Source organism: Ochotona princeps, chromosome 3 (assembly GCF_030435755.1).
Source record: "Ochotona princeps isolate mOchPri1 chromosome 3, mOchPri1.hap1, whole genome shotgun sequence".
NCBI classification, from domain to species: Eukaryota; Metazoa; Chordata; class Mammalia; order Lagomorpha; family Ochotonidae; genus Ochotona; species Ochotona princeps.
In genome coordinates, this window is record NC_080834.1 from 117,591,031 (window position 1) to 117,603,146 (window position 12,116).

At 42.0% G+C, this 12,116-nt stretch overlaps 1 protein-coding gene across 1 annotated transcript in view; it reads left to right on the top strand.

Annotated features, from left to right (window-relative positions):
• The first annotated feature begins 647 nt into the window (after positions 1 to 647).
• Positions 648 to 12,116, top strand: part of LOC131479844 (contactin-associated protein-like 5) — a 556,228-nt gene continuing 544,759 nt past the window's right edge. Inside the window, exon 1 of the mRNA XM_058661311.1 lies at positions 648 to 845. Within this exon, the coding sequence (XP_058517294.1) occupies positions 764 to 845 (82 nt within the window). The 5' untranslated portion in view covers positions 648 to 763. The remainder of the gene's footprint in view (positions 846 to 12,116) is intronic.

Here is a 12,116-nt window from a genome sequence, read left to right on the forward strand (position 1 = left end):
AACCACCCATCACCCTTCCCTGCTTTCCAAATGGGATGGGTGTACCTCGCCAGAGCGCATACCCAAGCTTTCCACGGGAAACGCCTTCTTCATTAAGAGCCACGTCTTCCAACTGCCTTTAACGTTCTTTCCGCAGCGTTCTTGGAAAGAAAAAAAAAAAAAAAACGGTTTCAATCTCACTGTATGCGAAATGGGAGGATGAGAGCAGGGAGAGAGCGAGAAAGTGAGAGAAATGTTTGCCCTCCCTAGTAGCTGAGTCCCCCTCACCTCACCTGTGAGGGAGTACGCACCCCAGCCGGGACAAGTCCTGCTCAGGTCACTCTCACCGCAAGCGCGGGGCGGGCCTGGCCGGGGCTACGCGGCACAGCCTCCCGAGGAGCTGTCCTCCTCCAGGGTGCTGATTCCCGCTCTGGCGCCCGCCTAGGTGGACTGGGCGGCGCACCGAGCTAGGCGGCTGAGGTTGGCGTTGTGTCTGGATTGGTCCTGCAAACAAGGCAGAAGGGAGAGGCGGGAGAGCAAGGTGAAGATTTAGCGGATGGCAAATGTGGGACTATAGCCTCAGGCGCAGCTTTTGAGGAGCCCCAGCCACGGCTTCGGTTGGGCGTCTGCACGCAATATGGAGTGAACACACAGAGTGCATCTCCAAGAGGGCCGGGAGAGGCCAGGAGGTGCGGAGGAGAAAGAGCCAGAGAGAGAGAAAAGAGTGGTGGCTGACGCCTGCGGATTTGGGATTGGATCCAGAGACAAGGCTCACTCGCGGGAAATGGGTTCTGTACCACAGCTGACCAACGTTTTCACTTTCCTGTTTTCCAGCTTCTGGCATTTAGGATTTACAGCAACAAACTGTGAGTACACGGAGTTGGAAGGGGGTGGGCGAATCGGGGGAACTGCCGCATTCAGAGAGAAAATCAGGTACAGGTCTGAAGTTACTGAGTGGAGGGTCTCTGCTCTGGATAGACGAACAGGGTGGAATATCGCTGATTGGGGTGCTTTCCTCACTCCAACCGTCCCAAAATTCAGCGGAGCTCTGAAGAGGCAGTCCTGCTGGATTCCCTGACCTCCCGGAATCGGCAAAGTTCGGGGGAGCAGAAAATCCTACTGCTAGCGCTGAGATCTCTGCCTGCCAGGAGTCAGCCAAGGTTTTCCCTGGGAAGGACTCTGCGCAGTGAGTTCCTGCAGGCAGCTTCCAGGGTTAACGGTACTCCCAGCCCCACTCAGTGACAGCAACTCTTCTCCCCTGCCGTAGGCAGAAAGTCCAGGTAGGGTGTCTCATAACAAATAGATGTCAGTTCAACAGAATGACAGCTTGGGCCACAGAGTCACAGCCCAATGTACTCAACTGAAAGGTCAATGCCTGTCATTGGCACAGAGCGAGAGCTTTTTTAGGTACCTCTCCTTTTACCAGGGAACACATAATGAATATGCAATAAGCACTCTGTCATGGAAGAACCGATCTCTGCAAGCGCAGAGCATTTCACTTAACAGGCAGGAAGGCTGGGCACAGGGGGATCTGCCACCTGCCTTATGTGCAGCTCATCAAACTCGCATAAATCTCTGGAGCTATTGAGTTCAAACACAATTACTCAGCTGCCTCTGCAAGCAGAGAAAGGGAAGATTTCCCAGCTCTGGGAACTCTTACATGCTAAGGAGTATAGTTCACACATCTGTTTTCCAAAGATGGTTTCCCAGGCTTCTGAAGTTTCTATGCAGGTGTCCCTAAACTCTATCCCAACCTGGAGTTACAGAAATTCTAAACATCTGGAATAATGTTACTTTGTGTGATTGGCATCACTAGCAATAGAGGAAGAGAAGGCAATGCTGACCACTTTTGATTCCTTCTGCCTGGCTCCCACTGGTCTCGGATCCTACTGGACAAAGAACATGTGTTCCTTACAGAATTGCACTTCAAGGAAAGACAAGACACATGTCCGGTGCTGAAAACTGTTCAGAGAGGAGGGCTTTCTGTTTATCATTGAAAGTTTCAGAATTCCAAATCTTTAATTAGTGGCAACCCCCGCTAATGCTCTTGTTGAGTTTTGGGCTGAGAAAGTCAACTGCTGCAAAAGGGAGGGAGGTGCTGAGGGCTTGCATTTAGAAATTTCCTCAAGAATGTGTGCAGAGACAAGTTAAACTCAGTGTTTCTTTGCTTTCTGACTTCTTCCTTTTGCTCATGCTGCCCCTGCCTCTTTCCCCTGTGAAATTGTTTCCTTGGTGCTTAGCAAAAGACTTCAACTGTTAGCAGAAGAATGTTAGGTATGACCATAAACTAGATTCTCAACTTTCTAGAACACAAGATGTCAGTATAGTCCTGATAATTCAAAGGAGTGACCACAAAGCTGCATTTTTTCCCAAAAAAGGGAATACCTTGAAGGCCCACTGTGGGGGGAAGGAAAGTAAGAATAAATAGGAGGCACCTCCCAGCATGCCCTGGGAGCACCTGCTTGCTAAGTGCTCTTGTTAACAGCCAGGGGCAAAACAGAGTTTTCTGTAAATTAATTTAATTATAATTACTGTTTTAATAATACTCATAGAATCTAGGTACCAAGGTTTAAGATGTATGCTTATCCTTACTGATGCAATGACAAAGCTAATTCTGAACACTCAAACTCCAGCTGCTAATGAGTTTGTATATTTTTTCAGAGATAGTGTAATTGCCCCTTTTACATCCTCATTTGAATGCACACTGCTTGCTAAATACTTGGGGTCAGTGTTGTTAAGGAACAGTGATGCATGTTGATTATGTTGTGCATAATGTATTAGTTCAAGTTCAGTGATCAATAGAACAACAGTGGAAAGTTCCTTTTCACCTCAGGACCTGTTGATCCTCAGAGTCTGCGTGCAGAATCTCCATGAGAACAGGATAAGCACTGCAGGTCCTCAGTGCTGTCCAGTCCTCAGTGCTGCCGCTGTCCAGTGTTTCCTCATTCACATAAGGCTATTCATCTGTACTCCGTTGACATAGATTTGCATATTCCTTAGACTATCAATTTCCATTGGAATTATTTTTCTTAAGCTTAGTTGGAAAGATGATTTTTGTCCAAGATAACATTTCCTTTATTTTGAATTAATCTCATGCAATGCCATTTGGGACTGTAGCCTTTTGAGGAGATTATTTGCCAAAGTAATTCTATGACACATAGTTACAACTATGAGCTCAGTTCACGTGAGAATAACTTTTTACTGTTTCCATTCCTCTTGTAATAATCTGAGTGTGTTAAAGTTGTGGTATGTGTTTGTATGTGAGCGTGTGCATGTGAATTTTTTTATAACCTGACAAAAACAAGGACATTTATCTCCTAGAGATAAATGAATACTTAATCTATTACACATTTTAAGAGTTTATAAACTAAAGTAAATTTCAATAAAATGCAATAAATAAATTAAATGAACAGAATTAAAATTAAAGTCAAGTTAGAAGACTACAGCAGAGTTATGAATCCATAAAGAGAAGAAAATTATCAACCATCTCCCCAATCTAGATGTTCAGGATATTAAACAGCAACAATACTTCCTGTGCACATACCCTTAGGGGAGAGTTAATTTCAAGTGTAGATGTAATAAGCTCTTGCTAAATGGAAAAAAAAATTACATATCATATCAACTCATCTGGCACCAGGAAAATGTTCCAAGAGAGCTGATGAAAGGTAAACCAGGAATTGGAGGAGTTGATCAGTTTTATTCCCAATTACCCTGCCACTCAGGAGTCAAACAGTGATAAGGTTATGCAATCTTCTGGTGCTCACGTGATTGGGTGTAAAGCTAGGATATGTGACGACCTCAAAAGAGAATAGCTTGTGGGTCTCCTAACTGAGCAGATCATCTGTGTTGAAAGACTGTTAGAACTGCATGTACAAGGTGTTAGGAATCCATTGGATATGAGATCACTATGTGATTTTTGATACAAAACATGTTATAACAAAAATTTAGTCTTCACTGATAAATCACTTTGAATAAACTTTAAATCCATTACACAAGATTTTGTTCATTTATTAATAAATGTATTGTTTCTATATATTAGTTTCACATGAATGTTACCCTGGCAGAATCACATTTGATCTAGCCCTTTCTCACAAGGGATATTTCATCTTAGTTGTATTAAGACATCAATCATATTCATAGAGATCTCCAAGGAGATGAGCTATGTCTTGAATGACCTGAAGCTTACTCGTAAACTCCATCAGTAGCTTACATTCTAAGTAAACGTCACTCTGATTTTTCTCAAGAGTGTTTGTGATACACTTTTCATGACTTTTTGTCTGTATAATTGAAGCAAATACTTACAATGTACATTTAAGAGTTCTAAAAATTTTCTCATTGTTGAACTTATTTTATTATTATTATTATTATTATTATTATTATTATCTTATGATACAGTTTCATAGGCTTCTGGCATTTCTGTTATCCCCTCCCCAATTCCCTACTCGCCCACCTATTTCCTCCATATTATTACTAAAATACAGTTCTTCATACACAGTCATATGTCCATCATTGCGGGCATGGACAATGGCAGAGAGTCCAGCATCCTATTGTCAAGATATAGTGAACAGTCTCATTGACAGTCCATCTTTGTCTGAAAGTAGAAATGCACACTACATTGTATCCTCACATGTGGATGTTAGTCTCCATTTTATAGCTACTGTACATCCCCTGAAATGAAACATCATAATGCAAAATCAACAATAGAAAGAAAAATAGAAATTTACAATGCCATGAAGTTAAATGGCATGTTACTAGATATGACAGTCTCCATTACACAGCTACTATACATCCCCTTAAATGAAGAGACAGAAAACAAAATCAACGTCAGGAAGAAAAAAGAAATTAACAACACCATGAAGTTAAATAACATGCTACTAAATGACTAACGTGTAGCTGAAGAAATGAAAATCAAGAACTTTCTTGAAGAAAATGATGCTGCTGTATGATCTATGAGTCACTGAATGATTTAATCAGAATAAAGTGTTTTGAAGAGATGAAAGTAGCAGAAAATAACAAAATCCATGAGATACAGTTTCCACTGGTTTTTGCTGGTGAAGTGTGTTTCTTCTAGACAATAAATAGATGTTGTTTTGTTTTTTTAATCCAGTCTACTAATCTATGATGTTTGATAGAGCTTAAATCATTTACATTTAGAGTATAATATGTATGGATGGTACTTTGGTCCTGTCATTTTAGGAATGGGTTATTCATTTACTTAGTCTTCTGTTGTCATTTTACTGGGATGTTCTTCACATTTGCCTTTGGTTTTGGTAGGTTCTGTTCCTCTTCTCTGTCAAGAGAACATCTTGAAGTATCATTGGTAGGGCAGGTTTGGAAGAGGAATATTCTTTTAATTTTTTTTTATTTTTTTACTGTGGAAGAATTTTATTTCATTTTCAAAGACAAAAGAAAGGTTTGCTGGATATGTTATCCTAGGCCAAACATTTTTTCTGCTTTTTTTTAAACATGTTGACTGCAAACCGCAGAATAGCAAGGTTTTTTTTTTTTTAAAGATTTATTTATTATTATTACAAAGTCAGATACAAAGAGAGGAGAGACAGAGAGGAAGATCTTCCATCTGATGATTCACTCCCCAAGTGAGCGCAACGGCCGGTGCTGCGCGGATCCAAAGCCGGAAACTGGAACCTCTTCCAGGTCTCCCACGCGGGTGCAGGGTCCCAAGGCTTTGGGCCATCCTCAACTGCTTTCCCAGGCCACACTCAGGGAGCTGGATGGGAAGTGGAGCTGCTGGGATTAGAACCGGCGCCCATGTGGGATTCTCATGCGTTCAAGGCAAGGACTTTAGCTGCTAGGCCATGCCGCCGGGCCCGGTAATTTTTTTTCATTTTTTTAGAATCTGGAATGTGTCACTCCATTCTCTTCTTGCCTGTAGAGTTTCCTGTGAGAGATCTCCTGTGAATTTAATTGGCATTCCTTTATATGTCAATTGATTTTTTTCATGTGCACATTTAAGGATCTTTTGCTTATGTTCAATTGAAGAGAGCTTGATGATCATGTGTCTTGGTGAAGATCGCTTTTGATCAAACCTGTTGGGAGTTCTGTGCCTCTCCAGGAACTTGTTTCCCACTTCTTTCTCCAGATTAGGGAAATTTTCCTTTATTATTTCTTTAAATACATTTGCAAACTCAGCTTCTCATTGTGTACCTTCTGGGACTCCCAGAACTCTTATATTTGGCCTCTTAATGGTGTCTTTCAATTCTTGAATACTTTTTTTGGCCTGATCCAGCTCTGCTTCCAGCTTTTTGTTTGCTTCCCCCTGATGACAGGAAATAACTTCCAATTCTGAGATTCTTTCTTCTGCTTGTTTCATTCTATTTTGGAGACTCTCCATTGTACTCTTCATTTGCTCTGCTGTGTTATTAATTTCTGATATACCAGCCTTGATTTGCTTTATTGCTTCCTTAAATTCTTTGAACTCTTGCATGAGCTTCTCACTTTTGATCAGAATCTTTAAAATGAGTGTTATTGAATCTGTGTGCCCCATTTTCTCGATGTGTTCCTCAGTTAACTCTGAGGTTGGCAATGGGTTTTGCTCCTTTGCAGGGGAGTCTTCAGTAATATTCATTGTGCTTTTGTCTCTTCTTTTGCTCCTGGTCATTGTACTTCTGGTCAGCAGAGTCTTCTCCTTGAGGCAGGTTTCTAAGTTGTGTCACCCACAGGGCTACAATGGAATTTTACTTATTGTGGTTGGTACACAACTTTTTCCTTGTGGCCACTTGTGTCCACTTGTGCCACAGCCTCCAGCGAGTTCCAGGTATGGGTTCTTATGTCAGATTTCCACAGTGGTCTCCACAGCCCCAGCTCCTGGCTCACCAGTCTCCACCTCCTGTGATACCATGCTGAGGCTGCACCGTTTTCTCTGCAACCTTTCTCCCACTTTCGGTTGGAGCAGGTAACAGGATTAGAGAGACACCAGGTGTCCTATATAGTTAGGTTGTTGGTGGCACTGATCTTGCTGGAACCTGTTGGATGTTAGGTCTGGGTGCCACAGGGACCTATTTTGACCCTTACGATGCCACAGTTGGTATTATTTTCCTGCAGGACCAGTGTAATCCTCTGAACTCAGTGAGTTCTTGCGAGCTCAGCACATGAGCAGTTCACTGTTGTTCCCCGCAGTCCTAAAGTTATTGCCACAGTGTACAAAATGGCACCTGATGTACCACCACTACAGTTCTTGATCTGCTGGCCATCAGGTCTTAGGGCTACCTAGACCTGCCCCGGGTGGAACCTATACAATGCCATGTATCTGCAGTTCACTTAGTCAGAAACGAGTTCACTTCCAGCTCAGTGTATGCTCAGATCTTTCCCTTGCCTTTGCCTCCTTACGCAAAATGGTGCCCAATTCAGTTTTAGGGGGCTAACTGGGCTGTGAAATCCACCCTGTTCTCGCACTGTCTGTCTGGGATCTGGTGCTCTGTACCCTCATGGGAGACCCAGAGGAGACTCCTGGCTCCTGGCTTCGCATTGGCTCAGCTCCGGCAGTTGCAGCTACTTGGGGAGTGAATCAGTGGATAGAGAATATTCCTCTCTGTCTCTCCTTCTCTTTGTACATCTGACTTTCCAATAAATTAATAAATATATAAATAAATAAGTACATAAATCTTAAACAAAATAAAACTGTTAGCAAGATAGGGAATTGGCTGTAATTAATCTAATGAGACTCTGTGGATAAGTTTTTGACATTGGGTGAGTTCTCTATGATTTTTCTCTAGCTCTGCCCACATAAGAGGACGTAGAATCAGCAGGTCCCACCAGATCCAGCCTGAGTCATACTTAGAAAAACAAGACAGAAATGCTTTGATGTGAATGTGATTAGAGATTTAATGAGAGATGCTTTCTATCACAGTGGTCAAAGTAAGAGTACATCTGGACGAAGACTCAGTTCTTCATTTTGCTGTACAAGTGTTGATTTTGGAAATAGGAAAGAACATAGTTTGAGGAGGACTTATGAATTTTCTTCCAATAATTGCACAACAAGGTAACAATGCCATGAACATTACTTGTATGAGTCTTGTGTCGTAATCTACAGATGTGAGCCTGAAAGTGATGAACTGAGCAGTAGTTGCAAACCTCAGACCCCAACACAAGGCTGGCTATCGTGTGACTCTAACACCTAAAACCTCGCCTCCACCTCTCCTCCCCAAGTTGCATGGAGCTCCTCACATGCTGCAGACGAGCCATTTAGATTGATGTGTCCAAGTGTCCATCTGCATTGGCTGCCTACTTGCTCTAGGATGCCCTTCCCCAGTTTCTACCCTCCCTCATTTCTTCCAGTCACGCAGAGGGGTAGGTGAGTGCTTTCCCCAGGCTGGATGGAGTGATACGACATGTCATTTCCATAGCCCTTCTCATAGACATTATTGCCCCAACTGAGAATTAAAAGTTTCCTAGTGTTCATATTTAGTTGGATATTTATGCTTGACACCAAAAATATTAGATGTGTGAATAGATAAAATAAGTGGTAGTGATTTCCTACTAAGATTTTTAAATTCTAAACGATTTCTACAGTCCTAAAATCAGAGTCTTGTTTTTATCATGTATTTATTTTTAAATAATAAGGATTCCTTATCCTCAATTTGAAAATCCTAAGAAGTTAATAACTGTAAATAAAAAAGTGGAAGTCTGGATCACTTAATGGGTGTGGGAGCTGAAGATGGATTTGTGTATCTTGCCTTCACTGAGATTATCCTTTTTTTGGATGCATGGCTATTCACTTCTAAAAGAGGAAACTTTTCCATCCACCTGACCCCAGCACCAAACTGGAGATCAGCTTGGCTTACTCCTATGTAACCTGAAAACAAGACATTACCAGATTGCTACAGAAGCTTTAAAAAAAATCAGATTTATTTTATTTTCATTACAAAATCAGATACACAGAGGGGAGAAGAGACAGAGAGGAAGATCATCCGTCCAATGATTCACTCCCCAAGCGAGCGCAACGACCAGTGCTGCATGGGTCCAAAGCCGGGAACCAGGAACTTCTTTCCAGGTCTTCCACGCGGGTGCAGGATCCCAAGGCTTTGGGCCATCCTCGACTGCTTTCCTAGGCCACAAGCAGGGAGCTGGATGAGAAATGGAGCTGTCGAGATTAGAACCGGCGCCCATGTGGGATCCCGGCATGTTCGAGGTGAGGATTTTAGCTGCTAGGCCACACCGCCTCCCCATACAGAAACATTTCTATAGCCTAAGTTTCTGTATAAAAGGGAAGAGTGAATTCAGTCAATCACAGTTTTAGTATTACATTATTAGAAATATCTCTTTTTAATTGAAAAGCTTTAACACAGGCTATGTTTATTGGGCAAAGAAGATGAAGTGTTTAAATAGTCACTCATTTGAGAAACGTATTGAGAAAATTAGTTTGAATTTAATGTTCTTTTCCCTAATCTCAAGTTTTTCTAAGCTCTCTGAGAAACAAAGGATAACAAAAACTATTCCATGTCATTAAGAGTTGTGGAACACATGGCAAGAAACTTTGAGAAATATGACCCTAAAATAATGATTAAGTAAGTTCATATATGTGTAATCATATCAAAGTGCGAAACATTAGGAAAAGAAAGCACCAGGTGCAATAGCAGGCACACAGGGGGTCAAGCTGGCTGAAATTAAATGGATGCTGTTAGAGAAGAATGACATTTAAGCGCAGTCTTAAACGTATGGCCTTTAATAGTTAGAGAAATTGAAGGGGGCTCCTCCTTGCCATGGCAATGGAAGAAGCAACTAAAAAAAGTAGGCAAGTCTGGGGATCTTTTATTTTCATTTTAAAGCTGCAATAATAATTACATACAGCTTTTGTTTTAAAAGGATCATCCTGCTAGAATAAAACAGATTAAAGTGGGCCAGGACTGGTGGTGGCAAAGCCTGTGAAGACACCTGAAAAGCCTCAGAGCAGAATGTATTCCAATTGTCAAGAGCCACAAAGATTCCAAAAGATAATAGTAACCAAACAAGTTCAAGACGCAGGGAAGCATAAGTCTGTGAATTCCGAAGGCACAGATTTGTGCTTAAAATGCATTTGTGGCTGCTTCCATGTTTTTGATTAATGAGACCCATAGAGGTAGCACAAGTTACTGTTTCCTGAAATTCTTCTCTGGGAATATGAAATGACCATGCTTTCAGAGGGCCATATTTCACATTTGCATGACATGACATAGTTTATAGTGTCTATATCCATCTTCCTGATGCAAATTGTAATCTGTAAATGATGCCGTGCTTTGTCAGCAGAGTGAGAGCCATTATTAAGAATGTATAGTTAAATCTCAGTATCCCGGTTCTCACTCCACCTCTGACTGGGGAGTAGCCCAAGATCACAGCTATTATCAGAGGTTGCTCTTTAGGAAGAGGGTCAACGGCATGCAGTGTGGGCCATTTGAATTTCCTTTTTCTGATAGGTAGGTGATAGGCTGGCATAAATTCTGTGTCTACATTTCTAGTTGCTTTTGTGCATATTCTCGGGTGTTGATTAATACCATCTGTTTCACTGGATCCACTGAATTGATTGAGTTGTAGAGAATGATAAGAGTAATGTTGAAGTTAGAAGGAAAGTGAAGAAAAATGGCAAAACATTGCTCATGATGCATATTATTGTTAAACATCGACCTTTGGAAGCAAAACTTCCTCTGAAGATAGTCCAAGGCAAACTGCAATGCAATGTTACATGCCTGACATGGTTTGCGGGTTTTAATCTAGGACATTTCTTAATGCATGCCTCTCATTCTGTCTTCCACTCCCTGTCTGCCTCCCATCTTTGCTTCCTCTCATTCCCACTCTTGCCCTCTGCTATAAGAACATGTAGTTTAGAATAATGTTGGCTTCTTCCAGAGCTCCTAATTGTGGTAAGGATGCATAAAGGTTGAGCACAAAGTCTGTCAGATTGAAATGCTGCCTTACTAACCCTCATATGCATCATTACCAATATGCCTGGTATCACAAAGGCCTATTGACCTTACAAGCCCAACACATAGCTGCTCCCACAGGCCACTGGAAAAAAAAAAACAAACCTGTGTTATACCACTCCCTCTACCCAGCTGTCCTCATGCAACTCTCTTTGACTTCATTAATCTCCTTAATCGTTGCATATGGGGTCAGTCTTTCTTCCAACTCAAAAAGATAAGCCCTAACATTCAGAGCCTGAATGACAGAGGATGTAGAATACAAACAAATGCATGCTTGACTAAGAGAAACAGATTTACAGCAGGAGAAAAGTGAGTGGATGAGGGGCAGAGGATGCTTTGAATGTGGAAAGGCAATGGATAAGGGGTGTCCAGTGTGCCCAAGCTAAGTGATGCCAATGTCCTGTTGGTATTCAGGCTGTTGGTATTTCCCAAATCTGCAAAGATGACAATAGTACATCAGACAGGAAGTGGGGGAATGTTAGAACACAATGAGAAAGGCCCAAGTCACAGTCCTGGATTGATCTGTTCTCACTCAGTAACTATTCCCAGTCAGCATAGTGGAAGTGGATCTGTATGAGATGTACATGATGTGAAAATCCAGTAATTCTGCCAGTTACCATAATGACTAAAGAGTCTTAGCATGGATTGTGTCATGCAAAGCAGGGCAAGGACAATTACAGGTTCCTGTTAAAACCGAGGTAGGAGGATTCATTTTCCCTAATTTAAGTTGGAGAATTTAGACACTGCCTCTGTGCATGGGGACTTGTTATTATACCTGCACAGGTGACAGGACTGGGTGGGGACAAAATGTGCCTCTGCCTTACATAGGCAGATTCCTCACTGTGTATAGGAGCTTCTCCTCATTGGTATTTCATAGGCAACAGAATTTGGGGCTGATAATGTGCCTACCTTACAGAGAAACCATTCCAGGTCCTCATTTGGCCCATGGGCTCTGCCCTCGCATGGGCACTGCTCCTGAGGCTTGGTACCTGCTGCGATATCTCAAGGACAGCCTCACAGGAAAGGAGAAAAACTCAGTCTTTCTTTTCCTTAAGTCTCACTTTCACTCCAATTTTACATCTTTCTTAACCTCTGTTTTTTCTTTTGTCATATTTCATATTTCTGACCTCTTTTTCCTACCCATCTCTGCCTCTCCTTGGTTCTCTCCTTTGCTTCTCTCTTGCTGTCTCCAGGGACTTTCACTAAAGGGCTTATGTCTCTGTT